We start from the raw sequence: 18,907 nt of genomic DNA, 5'->3' as shown, positions 1-18,907 counted from the left end.
GCATTTTAAAACTCAGGATTTTGTCAACATGGCTTTAAAGAGAATTACAGCATTTCTATTACTAGTAAGGTAGGCAGCCTTACTGTTTCACAGGACTTGAAGAGACAAATTTGATTCTAATTCTTCATTACCACACTGAATGTGTGGAAGGTGGGAGAATGATATGACTGCTGTACTTGTTACTATGGAAATCTGTCAGTCATGAGTTTTCACTAACTTCCAGTGCAATGACATTGTAACACCATGGTGACATATATGTCAACTTTGCAACAGCATCCCTCAGGAAAACCTGAATATGTATTTTTTTCTTTTCACCAGAGTCTGAGCTACCCGTTTTTAATTGGTGCAGTTGTGGTACAGAATGAGTTTGGATAAAAGAGCCTGTTCTTCCCAGTGTTTCCCCCCAGAAAATTGCATTTTCTTAATGGAGGTGCTTGAAAAGATTTCAGTTTCTATTCTGTTCTGGTATTTGCAAAAAGACAGAAAGTTTTGATGGAAGAAGAAATTCAGGTGCATTATGAAATTGCTCCAATAATGTGGTAAAATAGAGAACAGCTATGTTGTGCTTGCATGTATTATTCATTGTAGTGAAAGATTCTTCAATATATTTTATACATCTTGTTTGCTACAATAAAGCAGGGACCGTTTACATAAACTGATAACTACCAAAGTATGAGAAATACATTTAATAATGTGATGCTTAGAACTTGCCAAGAAGAACATGTACTAATTCCTATCCACCTCCATTGTTACCTTAAGAGCAGCTCTCTCCATAGCAACTGAAAACTTTTCAAGGCAGCAATAAACTAATCCTCTCCAGCTTCCAGAGCACCATCAAGAATTTTAAAAACATTGGACTTCCAGCAGCTAAATACTTCTGAGGATTCAAAAGGCCACAAAGCTAGATACACAAGCATTCTTTTTCCCTTCAGAAGGTAAGGAAATAATGTTTAGAAATCAATGTATCCCCATAACAATGATACATATTCATAAATGTTAACAGTAAAATATAACTAAATATAAATATATCAAAAGATTTCCTAGAATCTAAAACATACTAACCTTTAGTTAGTGAATTAATGTTGGTTTGAATTCGGCAGTCTTTTATATATATATATATATATATATATATATATATATACATATATATATATATATATATTTTTTTAATTTTTTCTTTTTAAATACTGATTTAGCAGAGTTTCCTCTAAAATAAACCACGCATGTATCGTATTGCATTTAAAAGATGATGATTGTGTTTGTGGTTGTTTAACACATGCGCATTATCATCTGTAAATGTATATTGCTGCCAGCATCAAGAGAGTGAAAATGTCCTTTTTGAGAACATAATTGAAACTCTTTTTATTTTTCTTCTACATTGGGATAGATTATTATTAAAGCAAAGATAATGATGTATTAGGAAAGATAGTGTCAAGACAGATTTACAGTGCAAAATGTCTTTTGTATCTAGAGTTTTAAAAAGTTGAACTTGTTGCTTGTGATGTGATTTTCTTGTTTGTTCACTGAGTTCTATGAATGAAATTATGTCAGTCTTGAAACTTTCCTCTGATCATAAAATAGCACTAATCTTTAAGTACATCCTGCTCATTCTTGTTTTGTGTTGTATAGCTGGAGTTTGGTAACGTTGATAAAGTGTTTTGAAAATAAAACCTGCTCTATATTGCTGCTTTGTAATATAATTACTATGCAGTTGTATCAGAAATAGACTAGTAATCTTTATTTACAGCTATTTTGCTACTAAAAAGCTGTTTCATAATGGAATGAAAGTGAAAGCTACAGTATTTTCCTTTTCTTACTGAAGAGGATTATTAGTGAATGCAATAACATAACACTGAAATGAAAACCATACACTTTACTTTTATGAGGAGGGAAGGGCAGTTTGAGTCAACCTCTTTTTGGTAATTCTACAGAAATTTTAAGGCCATGGTTGTCTTAGTTTCCTGCTGTTCTGGGCTGTAAACCCTTACAGGCTCCCTGTTGTTCAAAAACAGCTTGTCACTGCAAATCAGCTTAGCCGACCAATTAATAAATCCTTTCAAACATATTGCATTCACACTAATTAAGGGGTTGGTTTTTTTTTCCCCTTTACTATTCAGATTCCTCAGGTTTCAAGTTTAAGCTGGAAGTGCAAACAACAGTCCAACATTCAGTGCATATCACTCACTGCAGGAAGAGGAGATGCATTCTCTGACCAAGCATCCAGCTCTTGGGGTGGTATGTTCTGCTTTCATATTCAGCGTGCTCATTGCTGAAGGACAGCTTGGGAAAGAGCATGGGCAGGATGGCAGCTATGCTCCCAGCCGAGGCAATCTGATGGAAGTTTTACGCGTTCTTTCAGCTGACAACACTGAGCTCCACATGAACCACTCACAACAACTGATCAAAATGTTACTGGAGAGAACTGAGTGCCCACAGCGGATTTATGGCATGCAAGAGGATTGTAATCTGGTTAGTGCTTCAATTAATGAGGGTATATCTTTACAGGATTGTCAGTGAGTTCTAAAATTGTTTATTAGAGTAAAACCCTCCTAAATACAAAACCTAAAGATGTAAAAGACGTGTTGTTGCAGCCAAAAATTGATAGTCCCCATTTTAATTGTTTCATTGTAAATTATTAATGTTAATTGTTTGATCTTGTAAAAAGGAGATATTCCAGACACGACAAGTATGCCTTAAAAAGCCCATGGTTCAGTCACATAACAGTAATAATTTTCCTTTAAAGTTTTCAACTCTTTATTTTCCAGCAAGGTTTTTCTATTTTAATTCTTACCTAACTATTAAGTCATGAGTTTGAATTTGGGGTACAGATTTCCACTGTGGAAAGACATAGGTAAAAGCTAGGCTCCAGCTCTGTCACTTTTTGTTGTTGTAGTAGATTTAGTTCATAAAAATAAAACCCAGACAGGATTCTCACAGATTCATCTGCCAATTCACTGAAATGTTGAAAATTCAGGGAAAGTTTTGGTAAGCAGTTCAGGTCAAGGAAAATCAAAGACAGAACAATGAATCTGCAAATCCAAATTGAAACTGGAAATAGTCCAAGGTACAGTTTCACAGAACGTTTGACTGTCTAGTTGAATTGAGACTATTTTCAGAACTGATTCCTGATTTGACAAGAAAAGGAACAAAAGTAATAAGATCATAGGTTCTGGTAGGAGGGAGACAGTGACAAGTGAGCGACTTAGCTGAAAGTAAGTACAAAGGGCTTGGTCAGTCTTGGCTTTGATTAATGTTATTCTAGCTCTGGCTTGGTTCAGTGACCTACATGCAGCTGACTGTCTCTTTACATCAGAATTACAAGGATGCTCATAAAGGTGATTGCTTTGAGAATATACTATTCTTGTCAATCAGATTAGCCAATGAAATTGAGATATTTTTCTCCTGTGCAGAAGAAAACTACTCACTTCATTGTCTCTTCCTTCAAATGTTCTCCTTTTTTATATGATACCCAATGTGAAATTTTGTACATAAATAATATAGGTGTCAGTTATTCCCTGTGGGTATTTGTTATAAAAGAATTGAGGCAGGAGCTTTTCCTCAGTTTACATATAATTCTCAGTTACAATATGGACCCAGATCAAAATCTGGGAAAGTATTAACTGGTAATGGATATAGATGTCTCCTAAACTTCACAAAACAGGGGTCTAGGCTTTCTTGTTCTCCCTCTTTGTCTTGCTTCTTTGGGTTGCCATAGTTTTTCTTCTATTGGTGATCTTTTTTTTTGTGGAGAGCATAACCACTGTGTCCCTGAATGGAAGAAATTGAAGTGAAACTTGTCTGGGGCTTACTTTAGTTAGGACTTCCATGCTCTTTAGGCTTCTTCTTGAAACATTTGTGTGGGAAAAACATGAAGAATTTCACCATTTCCAGTACTTCTCAGTGTTGGATGTACCAGTAATACTGCACACATCCTTCAGTGCCACATGAACACAGTTCACAATAGAAAAACCATGAGAGAGACAGACGGAATCTTCAGTCACATGCAACCCGCACGGAGCTGTGTTGAAGTATTTCAATATGTTTTAACAACATTGGGTAAGCCGAGATAGCAAAAGCTGTGTGAGAAGTCCTGTCTTTCAAGATCTCCAAAACTTGAAACAGAATGCCCCACCTTACGTTGGCATTTTCTTTCTCATGCTCGTTGGGAATAACTAATTGATTTCAGACAATACTTTCCCTTCTAAATCCAGGATCCTTGTCATACCAGATGACTTTGGGTTTAGATTTCTTTCCTTTTTAATGATGTCTCCAATAGATATTTAAAATGAATGAAGTTTAACACTTTTTAGATCCTCTTCTGGCTTGTCATTACATATTGGCTCCCAAGACTCTTTAGATAGGGGCTGACAGCTCTTGATTGAACATGTGACAGTCCTTTATCTCCTAAGCACACAAAGGTCAGGTATTTCCTGCAATTGTACGGGTGGTGGTTTTTTGTTGTTTGCTTTGCTTTGTTTTGTTTTTAATAAATTCTGGTCTCAAACAAAGAAAGTCAGCTCGTGGTTCCCAGTTTCAAAGATGAGCTCTTTTTTTTTTTTTTTTTTTTTTTTTTTTTTTTTTTTTGTGGCAAATAAGTTTTTCTAAACCAAGACCATGCAGGAGGAGGTTATACCTATAAAATATTTCTACAAGAAATATTTCTACTTATATTTCTAATCTTGACAGCAAGATTAGAAATGATGAACCTATTTATTTTCTCACGATATCTCCTTAACAATTACCTTTTATAGGCTGACCATATACTACGGAATAACAGCATCTTTTACAATGCACCTGATTCCTTCTAATAAGCAATTTCCTTTTTAGTTATCTTCCTTGCAAGAGCAAACAAAAGCTTCGCTTGATTAAAATTTATCCTTACTGGGTTTTGAAATGTTATAGAAACCTTTGAAAATCTTTCCACTACATTCAGGATATTTACTCTACTACTGTTGGGTATTTGAAAAGGTTAGTTAACTAACTTAAGGTCTTTACAGACAGAAAACAGAATAGCTACGTTCTCATAGCTGAAATACTAATGTTTAGAGATGTAGACTAGAAAAAGTTCAGCTTCTAGATCTTGATAAACAATTTAGGCAGGGCACAGTCGATCATATTTTAATCTAGTTTACGTATGAGTATAAATATTTAATTTGGAGATTACAGACACAGTTGTCTTTTTTTAGATTATTTGTGACAATTTTTGCTGGAATTATTTCTGTTAAAATGTGGCAGCTCTCTCGATTCCTCCAGGGAACATTGGCTTCTGAATACGACAAAGTGTGTTTGATTCTACTCTGCTTCTGTGTAGGAAAATGAACTAACATACAAGGTGAGCCACACTGCTGAACACATCATGCTTGTAGCCATAAGCAATTTAGTCTGACAAAATAGGTTCTTTCTAGGTCACATGAATTTATTTGAGTGTAATTATGGTCCTTCTGGACCTTATGGACCTTCACATGTTGTAGTGTCTTCTCATAAACATACAGTCTGTCTGCTCTGCCACAGTGGTTGAGATTAGCTGGTATGGCTATAAAATGGTTGGAAAGAGACAGTTGGGAAAAATAAATAAGTTAGCTACAGAATGAATGACAATAGTTACAGGATCTCTTCAAGAAAGACTCTTTATTCTGGAATTCACTATCTTATTTCCTGTAGCCTGACTTAGAGCCTTATTGGTCTTTTGGCCTAGTTTTAAAGGCTGACTTTAGTTTGAGCTAGCAAAAAATTCTGGAAAAATGTTTGTTGCATCAAGAACAATGGAGTTTTATATACATATTTTTATATTTTAAATCTATGACTGCTCAGATAGAAAGCCTACACACAGTGAGTGTATCAGTTCAGTCCTTCTTGAAATCCATTTAAAGGACTAAATGATGTTGAGATGACTTTCTGCACTGGACTGAATTGTTCCAGTTATCAGGATTCACTGAGAAAAAATAAAGATATGCATATGATCGTAGGGTCAGTTAAGTCTCTTAACAGTGCACTGAATATGATATAACTTCTGTTCACATACCTTGAATTAACGACAGTGCAGATATGGTCTTTTTCTCATAACAGAAACACATACAGCATGCGGAGGTGAAAATATGATTAAACTGTAGACCTTATCTAATATATTAGTAAAATCTGTTGAAGCCAGTAGAAGACTTTCAGTTCTCCACAGTGAAATTTTGATCAGAATTCTTTCTGTTTTGTAGTAAATCTTAAATCCCTTGGATGCTTAATGTTTCTTAAAAATAGAAGAGGCTCTGGAAAAAGACACAAGGCATGATCTTGCAGCAATAGAACTGCAATGACTTACACATGCCTTCCTACTGTATATCCATCAGCCTGCATCCACATAGTCTTAGGTTTGATCCCTTATATTTAAGAGATGAATTCTCCTATTACCCTCACTAATCAAATTTGCAGATGACTGGCAATGTGTTACTTGAATTGAATTTCCATTTATTTTAATTTTTTTTGCAGTGCCTTGAACCAGATGCTGTGTTACTAATAGCTGGTGGAGGTTTAGAAGACCATCTCAGTGAAGAAGTATTTGAGAGAATTTCTCTTATTCTCCTCTACTACATTCTTCATCATAAAGATGTGTGTTCTTCAGAAGTCAGCTTGAGTAATAAGGATTATAAATTTTACCTACAGAGTATGCTCAGTTTAAGGCATGATGAAGACTGCTATTATTTTTCACGGAATGAAACAGAAGATACGTTAGCTGCAGTAAAGCTACATTTTAAAACTCCTGAAACCCAGGTAAAGAAATTTAAAATAACTTCATATTTGCTACTGATAAGCCTGTAAGCTAGTTCAGATATCATGTCTATATGATGGCTCTCCAGACTACTGGTAAATAGCAGTGTGAGATCACAGGCTGAATGTTGGTCTTTTGTTGTACATGTTGCTCAATGCTAGCCTTCTTGACTTGCTTTTGTCATGTGCTACCTAACACTTCCACAGACTGCTGAGAAGTGGTTGGGGAAGTAGCATGTTAGCGACTATTCCCAGTAGATAATTTAGAAAAAATTGCTTTGCTTAAGACAGCTATAAAGAGTGTAGGTATGTTACCAATGATTGTACCTAAATGGCATAAACCAGAGCAGTTCTAAAACTGGTCTTGCTGTATAACAAAAATGATAAATCAGTCTGCTGTAATGAGATCCTTGCCAGAACATTTACTTCCATATCCATCCAAAGTAGGGTGGAATGAGGAATCTGTCCAAAGATCTTATGGCCTCCTTTAGTTGGGACACACATCTAATTATCTGTGAGAATGAATATGCCTTGCAGAGACTGATACAGATAAACTTAAATGTTAAATTTTATTATTAGTATTATTATTTTAAGTAGTCTATTGAGTATATTAAAATTAAAACATACTTTTAAAGTCAGGAAACAGGCACCAAGTTTTCTCAACACTATTTATTATTCCTTATCTCAAGTAGGACCTATAAAATAATAAGATATTATTCATGATTTCACAATCTAAAAAAAAAAAAATGTTTTCTTTGTAAAGGGCAATAAAATAAGGTTTTGCCTGATTAGATAACTCTTAAAGTACAAGTTGACCTGCTGTGAGAAGCCCGTTAGATCTGCTCATGATATATATTTAAATTTGGAAATTAAAATTGCAAACTTTGAATTTACCCTTTTTTTTTTTTTCATTCAGTTGTAATATATATCATACTGTAGTACGAGTTTCTTATGTGAGCAGAAGATGGTGAGGAGTCCTAGCTGTGCAGCAGGATGCTGAGGGCCTCCGGTCCCTTTTTCTGTGTTCTTTGTGTAATCGTTTCCCATCATAAATTATTCATTGACCCGTACTTTTGGTTCTAAGTCTTGGTGAACGTGCTGATTTCCCCCAAAAAATCCAATGGTATCTGGGCAACTGTAAAGAGACATTGGTGGGTATTTGGCATGTCAAGATAGAACAACAATCCATAAAGTGCTTTACTGTGTAGTCTGTTTGTTTGTGCTGGCAGTATATTCAATTATTAAGTCTCTTCACTATGTGGGACTTATCCGCTTACTGGCACGGGAGGGGGAGGGGAAGGAAGGGACAGAAGAGCTTGTTTGTTTGTTTTTTTGTTTTAATGAAAGGTACTCAAAACATTATAGGCTATCTAATGTTTAGAATCACAACACTTGTGTAATGGGAAAGAGCCAATAATGTAAGACAGTGATAGAAGAAAGACATTTTTAATGCCTCTTTATATGTTTTTGTCTTCACAGAAAATATCTTCAGTCATAACAGCTAATATGTTATTTATCATAGAGTCATGGAATGGTTTGGGTTGGAAGGGACCTTAAAGATAACCCGGTTCCAACCCCTGCCATGGGCAGGGACACCTCCCACCAGACCAGGCTGCTCAAAGCCACATCTCACCTGGCCTTGAACACCTCCAGAGACAGGGCATCCACAGCTTCTCTGGGCAGCCTGTGCCAGTGCCTCACCACCCCCTGAGTGAAGATTTTCTTCTTTATATCTAATCTAAATCTCCCCTCTTTTAGTTTAAAACTACTACTCCTTGTCCTATCCCTACACTCCCTGACAAAGAGTCCCTCCCCAGCTTATAAGGTTTATAGTTATATAAGTAATTAGGGCCGCTATAAGTTATAAGGCTGCTATAAGGTTTCCCCAGAGCCTTTTCTTCTCCAGGCTGAAAAAACCCCGCTCCCTCATCTTCTGTTCATAGGAGCTTGAGCCCCTTGATCATCCTCATTGCTCTCCTATGGACTCACTCTAATAGCTCCATGTCCTTATGCTGGGGATCCCAGGGCTGAATGCAGCACTCCAGGTGGGGTCTCACAAGAGCAGAGCAGAGGGGCAAAATCCCCTCCCTTGCCCAAAAGTGACCATGCTGCTTTTGATGCAGCCCAGGATACGGTTGGCTTTCTGGGCTGTAGGCGCATGTTGCCAGCTCATGTTGAGATTCTCATCAACCAACACCCTCAGGTCCTTCTCCTCAGGCCTGCTCTCAATCCAGCCTGTATTTTTGATTGGGATTGCCCTGGCCCATGTGCAGGACCTTGCACTTGGCCTTGTTGAACCTCATGAGGTTTGCACAGGCCCACCTCTCAAGCTTGCCAAGGTGAAAATTTCAAATGAGAGATGAAATTTCAGGTTCTGGAAATTAAAATGTGTAATGAAAGGACAGGAAAAAATGCCAGCCTTCTCCCCACAGTGTTTAAGGCATATATATAGACAGATGTAAAATATATGTAAAATAAATGAACACTGTATTGGCTTATCTAGCTGACTTTTCAAATTAATTTATATGGAAAAAGATAAATCAACTTTTATAATTTTCACTCAATTTTTGTTGTTGTTTCTCTCAAACCCAAAGCATTTGCAGTGCATAAACAAGAAAGGCAGAAATAGAGGAAAACAGGGATACATTTCCAGGTAAATAAGAGAGCTGTAGCCTGCTCCCTCACTTCAGACCTGCACACATCCATATACGTAGGTGTTGTATATGACTGTCTATTACATCTCTTTGATCACACAGGAGGGAAATCACCTTTTATCTGTAGAATAATTGCTTTCCGTATTGTCCTAGATAAGTGCCCTATAACAAATTATTGATTTCGTTTAATAAATAGGGAATGAAAATCACTAAGAAAATTCTTTCTGAAGTCTGAAATAGAGTTGAAATTACATTTTTTGAGTAAATGCCTTGTACCTCCACAAAAATTTCACCCTTTCCTGCCAATTTCTGGAGTTAGTTGTGGAAGCAATTGATGATGACATAGGAATAGCAGAAACAACATGAAAATACTGCTAAAGAAAAACATTTTTCAAGCCTTTTTTATTTTATCACCATTCTCCTGAAACTGTTCTCTGTTCCTTATTTGCTGTCCTGCTGTCAACTGCAGCTTTAATCCTAGTATTTTTTATTTTTTTTTTTTTACCCTGGTTGCTTGTGAAAATGTTCTCTCCAGTTTCTTCTCCTGTCACTCATTATTTAAATGGAGGTGACCAGGACTGTCTTTATGCTGTTTTGTCCTGATTTCAGTGTGTTGATGTGAGTACTCTGGAGAAAAATGCTGATATAATGGACAGAGATGGCGCTGATGAAAACACTCTTCCACGCCTGGCTGCTTTAATCATTACTCTGGCTCTCCAAGGAGTCTGTATGGGGAAAGCAAATTTGCCCTCTCCAGAATTCTTTATGAAATACATTTTCAATTCTTTAAACAGTACCACTGAGCTTCAAGTGACAGGTAAGCTATTTATTCATCTTTAGGTGCCTTTCACAACACACATTTTATGTAAACTATGTTTAAATGCCTAAAGGACTTTCTGCACTTCATTTTAGCCTTTTCATCAAATGCCATTTCATTTGTTAGCTGTTAAGTAGACCCTTCTAAATTTAGAAAATAAACTCTTTGATAATTCTCTGGGAGATATAAAATAGTGTTACTGTGGTAAGTACTGTCATCAGAATTTATGAGTTAGTTTCTCAGTGTAGTCTGAACTCCAAGGGTGGCACTCTAGCTGTGAGGGCAAAGTTTGCTGAGGCTTCATTTACATTGCTTCTTTATGCAGTTCATTATGCTACTGCAACTATATCACAAGATTAATCTTGGCGTAGAGGGGATAATTCATGTATCGTAGCCAGGTTAGGCACTTTAGTCCCTCACACTTCACCGCAGACATACCCCCAGAGGAGAAGTAGATGCAGTCCACTCTTATTTGAGCAAATATATATCTGCCTGATATATATATCTCTCTGATATCTGCCCACTGTAACTTAAAACGTCTTTATGGTTTGTGTTTCCCTACCTGGAAACACAAGGACCCATTTTCTTCAGGAGTTCTATTGCTAGACATATTAGAAATGCTACTTGACCATAAATAAATAGATGCATTTGAGATTTCTAAGTGGTCCAATAAAATAAAATAAAATAAAATAAAATAATGGAAGCATCAAGCTCTCAGTAGCTGCTACTAAGTCCTGTAAAAGATTCTGGATGCTTAGCAGTTTACGAAGCTAAACCATCAACTTGAGCCTACTAGGGGTTTAGAAGGCTATTATAAGATACCTACTTTGTGGTAATTACTAAAAGCAACACTTACAAGATATTCAAAGCACTTTTTTAAAGTTACATTAAATAAGTGTTAAAACAGTTAAAAAAGGTTTAATTAAGCGTAGGTAAACATGTTTTACCACTCTTAGAGTGCAAAGAACTTTATTGAATCACATAAGTAAATCATAAAGCAAAGAACAAAATTCTCAGTCCTAAACCTAGATTGCATTTGCATAAACTAGTTTTGCAGCAAAACCATTCCTTTAAAATTGCCAGTGTAGATCTTATAAAATAGTTGACTCACAAGAATGGATGGAGCCAGCTGGGTAGAGTGCTTCTAAATAGCTATATATGGTAAAATCCAGTCCCCAGTGAAGACAATAGAAAGACTTCCCTTATGGTTAGTAGAGTTAGAATGCCATTCAGAGAAGCTGAAAAATACTCTTAACTGGTTTGTTACAGTGTAAGAATATTTTAAGCTTAAGCTAATTAAATTGTTCCTTTAAATTTATTTAAATTCATAATAGAAACTGGAGAAAAAAAGCAAGAAATGAGCAGTGTGGGAAAAAAAAATAGAGTTGACTACATTTAGAAAACAAATGCAGCTTGAGCTGTGTTCAGATCTGTTTGTTTAAGACAAAGAAAGTAGACAGATAACTGAGCACAAGCCTTTTTATAAGATTTACTATTAAGATTATATCATTTGCTCTTTCTGAATGATAACATTAAAAACAGAGGATTATCACATGGAAACATTTTTAATCTGATTGATCTAAATTCCTTTGAAATTTTGTGGACTGCTTATGTTCTTAATGAACAAACTTGGATTTACAGAAACAATCATAATGACTTCATCCTGAAAATGAAGGGGGGAAGGAAAGTAACCAGACTGAAAATAATGGAAGGGAAAAATAAGGAATGATGGACCATGCTCCTCATAAAACTAAGCATTTCATTAGCAGACACATCCATTGCACTCAGTTATGTCTTTGGTAGAGGAATATGAACTGCTTTTCAGTCACATCTCTTTTCCTCCGAGATAGCCATAGGCAAAATATTATCAGTGTGGTACCGTAAAGGTGGAAATGCTGAATATGTAGTGGCTTCTAGAGGTGTTAAACTGAAATTATATGCGGTACCAAACTGAGGAAAGAAAAATATTAGAATGAGGAATCAAATTAATAGTAAGGTTTATATAATTATATAATTAAGGTTTATAACCTTAATGTATAAAGTTTTGTCTGTTTAAATGTGTGTTTTCCCATTGTAACATTTCCTTTTATTTATTTATTTATTTATTTTTTATAAATAACAAGATCTAGAACAACTCCTGAATGTGCTTACAGCCAGAAAGACCTGCACTGTAAATGGACAATTCCACAGTCACAAAAGACGACGTTATAGTATGACAGGTAGAGATATTGGAACCAGAAATATTTCAGTCAAAGCAAATTATACAAAAGAAGACTACCTGAAAGGTTATTTTGAAGATCACGAAAGTAACACAGATTGGGATCAGGTTATTTTATTTTTATGTTTTTATAATGTTAGTGACATAATGTCAGTGATAAAAATTGAAGTTTTGTTGTTGTTGTTGTTTTTAGTTATGAATTTCAGAAAGTCACATAGTTATCAAATTATATTTTAATTATTTATATTTATTTAAACGTTAATAGGCAGAAGAACTTTATGACTGCTGAGTATATAATGAACATATGTTGTAAACTGTTAGGAGGGGCTAAGAGAATGATGAGTATTAGATAGAATCAACTGCTCCTTCAAGACAGAGGACTGTGGCTTCAATATTTTCACATATTTTTTTCATTCTTATATCTCAGAGTTTATAGGGCCCCTTTGTAGAAAGAAAACTGGTTATGTACAAAGTAAAATATATCACAGAATCACAGAATCATCTAGGTTGGAAGAGACCTCCAAGATCACCGAGTCCAACCTCTGACCTAACACTAACAGGTCCTCCACTAAACCATATCACTAAGCTTTACATCTAAATGTCTTTTAAAGACCTCCAGGGATGGTGACTCAACCACTTCCTTGGGCAGCCTATTCCAATGCCTAACAATCCTTTCAGTAACAAAGTTCTTCCTAAACTTCCCCTTGTTCTATATGACTTCTTTTTTTTAAAAAAGGTCTTTGTAAACTGAAGTATATTTCCAAACACTTTTGTTATCCACCTATGGTGTCCAGAAGCTCCGTTTAGAAAACGTGTGAAGTCTGTAAGACAAAACTTTAGCTGACAGCCAGTACCCTAGTTGAGGAGTTTGAAGGACAGTGGTTCATTACAGATGACATCATCCTTATCCTAAAAATTAAATAATAAATAATTGTTGCTTATAACAGCGATTAAGATTGTAATTTACTTCCATCCTTTAAACTGAAAGACATTCCTTGGACAGAAACAGGAGACTTCAAAGTATATATACTCTGTATATATTTTGAAGTATACATTTGAAATATATGTTTCAAATAATATGTTTCCATTGTTTTTCACTCTTTATACTTTAGCTTAACTCAAAGGCAATTTTTCTTCTCCCTGGAGATGTGCAGTTGTCTTTTGCTGAATGGTCATTTTGTGATGTGGAACTGAGACAAATGGCATCTGGTTAAATACCATTCTGATAGATGTTTATCTGCATAATTTTATTGTATTTGGGAGTAAATAGCCTTTCAAGCATTTAACAGGGTCTCAAAATAACTTTAAATGAAGGCCACTTTAAGTCTATTTCCTATTAATTTTAAATTATAAAGCTCAGATATCAATAATATTTGTACAAGAAGCAAAGTCATTCCCCAGTAATAGAAGAATTTATAAAACAGAAGTTCTGATTTCTTGAACTTCTGAGAAAATAAGACTATAGAAAGATAGTTGTGCAAGGGAGTTATTTGAGGCTTCGGAGTCAAACTGAGAGCCAAATACTCTGTACAGATGCTGAGAAATCACGAAGGAACATCTGGACAGAAAATACTTTTTTCTTTATTGATTCCTAGCTTTTATTTTTTATTCCATTCCTCTTCCTTTTAGATATATCTATTTTCTTTGACATATCATTCTATCAGGGAGCTTTTTGTCTCAGTGTTGTTGCTAATTTTGTCTCTTGTTTTCTGCACATATCTGTGATAGCCATTGTGCTCCATGATTAACAGATGCTGCTACATATGAGACATTGACTGGTTTACAGCTTCTGTTTACTAACTAGATTAAGATCTGTAATTTGATTTTTAGATAGGAATTATATTTTGAAACATCATTCCAAAAAAATAAAGGTCACTGCTTTCTTTTTTAAACCATCATTGTCTCTACAGATTTTAAAAATGCATTTAAAACAAATAAGTAGTAGAAGGTCAAATAACAGCAATAATATTAAGTTCCATTAAACTATATCACAACAGCTGTGGATTCATTTATGATTCCTCATTAAAGAAACATTTTGGGGTGGAAACAAATCCATCCATCCATGTAGCCAGCTTTTCATATGACTGCAAATTCTGTTTTCATGTTTATTCACTATCACTCTCCTTATGTCTTGCTCCCTATGTTATAAAGTTTAAAAAGCTGGCAACTGGAAAAGCTGCACGTCCTTATGCCCCAAGACTCACAAGAACACTTTACTAAATGAGTATTAAGGATTATTTATGTTTGTGCATGTGTGTATTTTCCAGATGAGATTTTTTTTTTTCATTTAATATTTGTCATCATAAAATGACATGAAAATTTATGATAATATAGGTTCCTCTAACCTTCTCAAAACAGGGTCAACATCAAAGTCAAATCAGGTTTCACAGGGCCATGTCCAGTTGAATTCAGAATGTCTCTAAAGATGGTTTCTGGGAAACTTGCACAAGTGATTTATTGCCTTTTTTTTATTAATTAAATATAATTGGAATTTCACATGCTGCATCTAATACCTATTTCCTCTCACCCTTTTGCTGTACACCTCTGAGAAGGCTGTCTCTCCATCTACTATATAACCCCCATTAAGTAGGTGAAGATCTCCTGCATGACGTCTCTCCTGCAAAGAGAAAAAACCCACTAACCCACTGTCCTCAGCCTCTCCTTGCTGCTGCTCCCTGGTTGTCCTGGTGGCCTTCCCCTGTTCGCCAGTATCTTTCTCCTTCTGCTGGTTATTAGACTGGGAATAGTCCATATGTGAGCTCACATGTGCTACTTAGAAGGCAGTAATCATTCTCCACTACCTGTTGGCTATGCTCTTGCTAATGCAGCCCAGTATGCAGTTATCCTTCATTGCCACAAGGGCCCACTGGTGACTCATTCAAATTGCCAGTTGGGACCCCAGGGACTTTTTTTTTTTTTTTTTGGTGCCATAAGGTTGTCCTTGCTAATCTTCATGAAGGGCTTGTCAGCCTTTGGTGTGTCAAGATACTTGTGAATGGCAGCCATACCTGTCACCATATTGGCTACTTCTCTCTACAGGGTTTCATGAGTGTGTATGATGCACTCTGTTCCACCACTCATGTCACTGACGAAGGCATTAAATTATACCACTATTAACCTTTGAGGAATACTGTTCATAATCACCTACTCTTCCAAGTGTTGATACCACTCATTGGTGTTGCACGCGTTTAGTCAAAAAACGTTTAGAACAGACAAACTGACCTATACTTCTAATTCAGTAGTTCCTGAATTCTCTAATTCTCTTCCTGCTGTCCTTGTTCTTGAAGGCAGGACAGAATAAATCCAGGCAGCAAGATCACCTACTGCCCTGAAGGGGTATTAAGGGGTATCAGATTAAATGTACCAGTACTCAATTCATTCAACTTAGTGAGCAACCAGCCATATTTTAATTTACAAAGATGAACAAAGGCAGGAAGACTTTGCTCTTCAAATAGGTCGTTTAAAAGTAAGGATAATCATTATTATTATTATTATTTAAATAATATTTTTTCTTAAAAACAAATAATAAAAAAAAAAACACCAACCAACCAACCAAAAAATATCTAAGCATTTTACAAGCTCCAGTGACTAAAAAAAGTAATATTTAGGAATTGTTTGATTCTCAGTTGCAGACTATTTTAAGTGAAAGAAACAAAACAGGTGGCATTAAGAAATGAAGACTTTTCCTATAAGTGAGATAACATATTTGATATGAACTTCTTTCTAAAAGTTCTTAAAGAATTTTTCACTGGAACTATTTTAATGTTAACTGTTCATGTTTTAACCAGGAGTTTCAACCTGTAGATGAAAAAACAATTATTCATGAAAATATTTCAAAATAAATCTTCACAAGAAAACTTTCAATTTTCACAGAGACTTTATAAAAAGAACAAAAAGTAGATAAAGTTCTTGTGTGCCTCTAATAATAAAATTAAGTAGTCTTTAAACCGAATCTAGAGTATGTAGCATCTAGTGTACTGACCCTGAAGTGATATGCCATTGTTAAAACAATTTGAAAACCATCTTAGTCCCATACCTTACTAAAAATACAAGCATGTAGCTTGGAAAAAATTCAGTACTGCATTGATACAGAGCAAGACATTCATTTTTACACTAATAGCAAAGAACATGATTTGTGTTAGCATTAAAATATTTTTGTTAGCATGTACGATAATAAAACATTTAGAGATACTATTGTGTCAGATCCTCAGGTGCTATTAATAGGCTTCAGTAGAAATTGTGCTTCATACCAAAGATTCTGAAATATCTATATATCTATCTGAAATATCTATTTGAAATATAAAATAGTATCAAGTTTAAATTGGGAAAAAGAAGAATTAGAAGCGATTGAAGTTATTGAAATAATTTAACCTGAAGAGTGTATATGGAAAACAAAATTTTCTAGGTTGTATAACCCTCTTTCCTTCAACAATTGCATATTTCACCTCAGCATTAAATGCAAATGTGACATATTCAGTAATTTTGTATACTTTTCTATATAGGTTTGTTTCTCTGCCAATGAACTTGTGAAGATATTTTTAAAAAATAGTTCAACATCCATTTCTAAGGAGCACTTCAAGCAAATCAGTCCAGCTATCATTCAGCAACTATTAAGTTGTTCATGTCAGCTTTCTGAATCCAAACAGTCAAAGCTTCCACCAACAACTTTGGAAAGTGAGTTACATTGTTGTTATCATCATATATAGTGTTCGAACTCAGGTGAAAGGGTGCAGGGGCTTAACTTTTGGAGACATTTCAGTCATTATTAACCTTAAACCAAAACAGGATGAGGTTCTCTGTAATTTCTCACTCTGATTTCATAGCATACGTGTCAGATAATAACACTATACTGAGAAGTGAAGGAATCAAAATGTTTCAATTTTATATTAGACAGAATTCTTTTTTAATGTGTGACGGGTTTGGTGGTGATTTTTTTTCCTTTTTTTTTTTTTTTTTTTTCCCATTTCATAGAGGACTGCAGATGAGCCATAGGAGGCCCTCATCAGTGTGTTGCTGGGCAGTGATTTTGCACAATTTCCACCAAGTTTATACTGGAATCATTACACTAATTATGTGGTTAGAAACATAGGTATGCTGATGCAATGGCAGGGAACATTAATTTCTGGAAGGGGATTTGGGAGCCAGGGATGAGCAACAGGGTTGAGTACCTAGCAATAATCAGCTATACTGAGAGCATCTCTTTTGATGCTCCTAGAAAAGTTTTGTGGGCTACAAATCAGTGCCTTCGTTACCTTTACCTTATTACCTACATTGCTAACTCTAGATGACTAGATCCATTAGGAAGTAGTAAACTTTCCTCATATCCTAGCTGGCCAATGATCCTTAGTTAGTTTATGGGAATGAGCTGAGCTATCATTCTGTGGTGTGCAAATTAATTGAATTTATGAACATGAATTAAAATAGATTAGATAAGGACGTGGAAGACATTCATGTATATCCCAAGAACAGTTACAGGAGTAAGAAACATGCAAAATAGGGTGAATCATTAAATCTCCCCAGAAGGTGACTGTCCTTTCTTGTTATATCTCTTCTCATTACCTGAACACCTTGCAATCTTAACTGCTTTTATATGCCTGTTTTTCAGATGGGGAATCAAGGGACAAAGTAAAGAACTTATCCAGGTCATATACAAGTTTCATAGCAGATTCACAGTTAGAGTGAGAGTCTCCCAACTCTAAGACTATCAGCCCAATCATCAATATTTTAGTAATCTCATAAAGGTGAGAGATCTGTGTAGATGAGAAAAACGGAACTATTCAAATACATAGTGGAAGGAGTAAGAGCTCTTTCTACAGCCTTTTTCCCATGCTGTTTGGTTAAGGAAGGTTTCCATGACCACAGAGATTTTCTGGCTTGAGACAGACAAAGGGCTTCGTGTTTGACCTACATGTGACATAATGACCTGAGCATAGTCTCATTAATTTTATTCTCAGTTCTATTTTACTGACATGCTGTGCTGTTTTGGATAAGTCACCAAGGCTTGACCTTTCATGAGTATCTACTATAACCTTGTATTTGGATGTGCAGTCTGTGAAATTTACTGTCTGATTTTATGAGGTGCTGAGCACTTGCAGTGCTATTAAAGTGTGAAACATTAAGTGACGCTTTGGAATATTTTGGCATTAGTTCCTTAATGTCTGTTTTTCATCAGTTTTACCTCCATCATAAGACTCCCATACAGATTAATCAGGATTCATATTGTGCAAAAGGCTGGAAACGTGAGCAGCATATAACTTTCAAGAATTTTAAAAGAAACCTTTCAAAAATCCCAGTAAACTGGGAAAAATAGGTTGCTGGTCCTGATGCGATAACTAAAGGGATATATTCTCACAACACACTAGTAAACAATGTTCTGACCAGACATTTTATGCTTAGATCCTAAACAAAATGCTTACATTCATTTGAGGTTTTAGGTCTCAGTCTGTTTACTGAATATAGTTT

At 35.4% G+C, this 18,907-nt stretch overlaps 1 protein-coding gene across 1 annotated transcript in view; it reads left to right on the top strand.

The window, feature by feature from the left end:
- Positions 1-2,199: 2,199 nt before the first annotated feature.
- The window catches only part of SLC39A12 (solute carrier family 39 member 12), a gene marked incomplete at both ends in the record, with an annotated part of 32,533 nt that continues 15,825 nt past the window's right edge, over positions 2,200-18,907 (top strand). Inside the window, 5 exons of the mRNA XM_084283140.1 lie at positions 2,200-2,469; positions 6,478-6,759; positions 10,020-10,227; positions 12,351-12,553; positions 16,948-17,119. Of these exons, the coding sequence (XP_084139266.1) occupies positions 2,200-2,469; positions 6,478-6,759; positions 10,020-10,227; positions 12,351-12,553; positions 16,948-17,119 (1,135 nt within the window). The remainder of the gene's footprint in view (positions 2,470-6,477; positions 6,760-10,019; positions 10,228-12,350; positions 12,554-16,947; positions 17,120-18,907) is intronic.

The sequence above is a fragment of the Netta rufina genome (genome assembly GCF_964035555.1).
Source record: "Netta rufina genome assembly, chromosome: 2".
NCBI lineage: Eukaryota > Metazoa > Chordata > Aves > Anseriformes > Anatidae > Netta > Netta rufina.
Note: the sequence above shows the minus strand (reverse complement) of the source record. Positions and strands in the feature narration are given on the sequence as shown.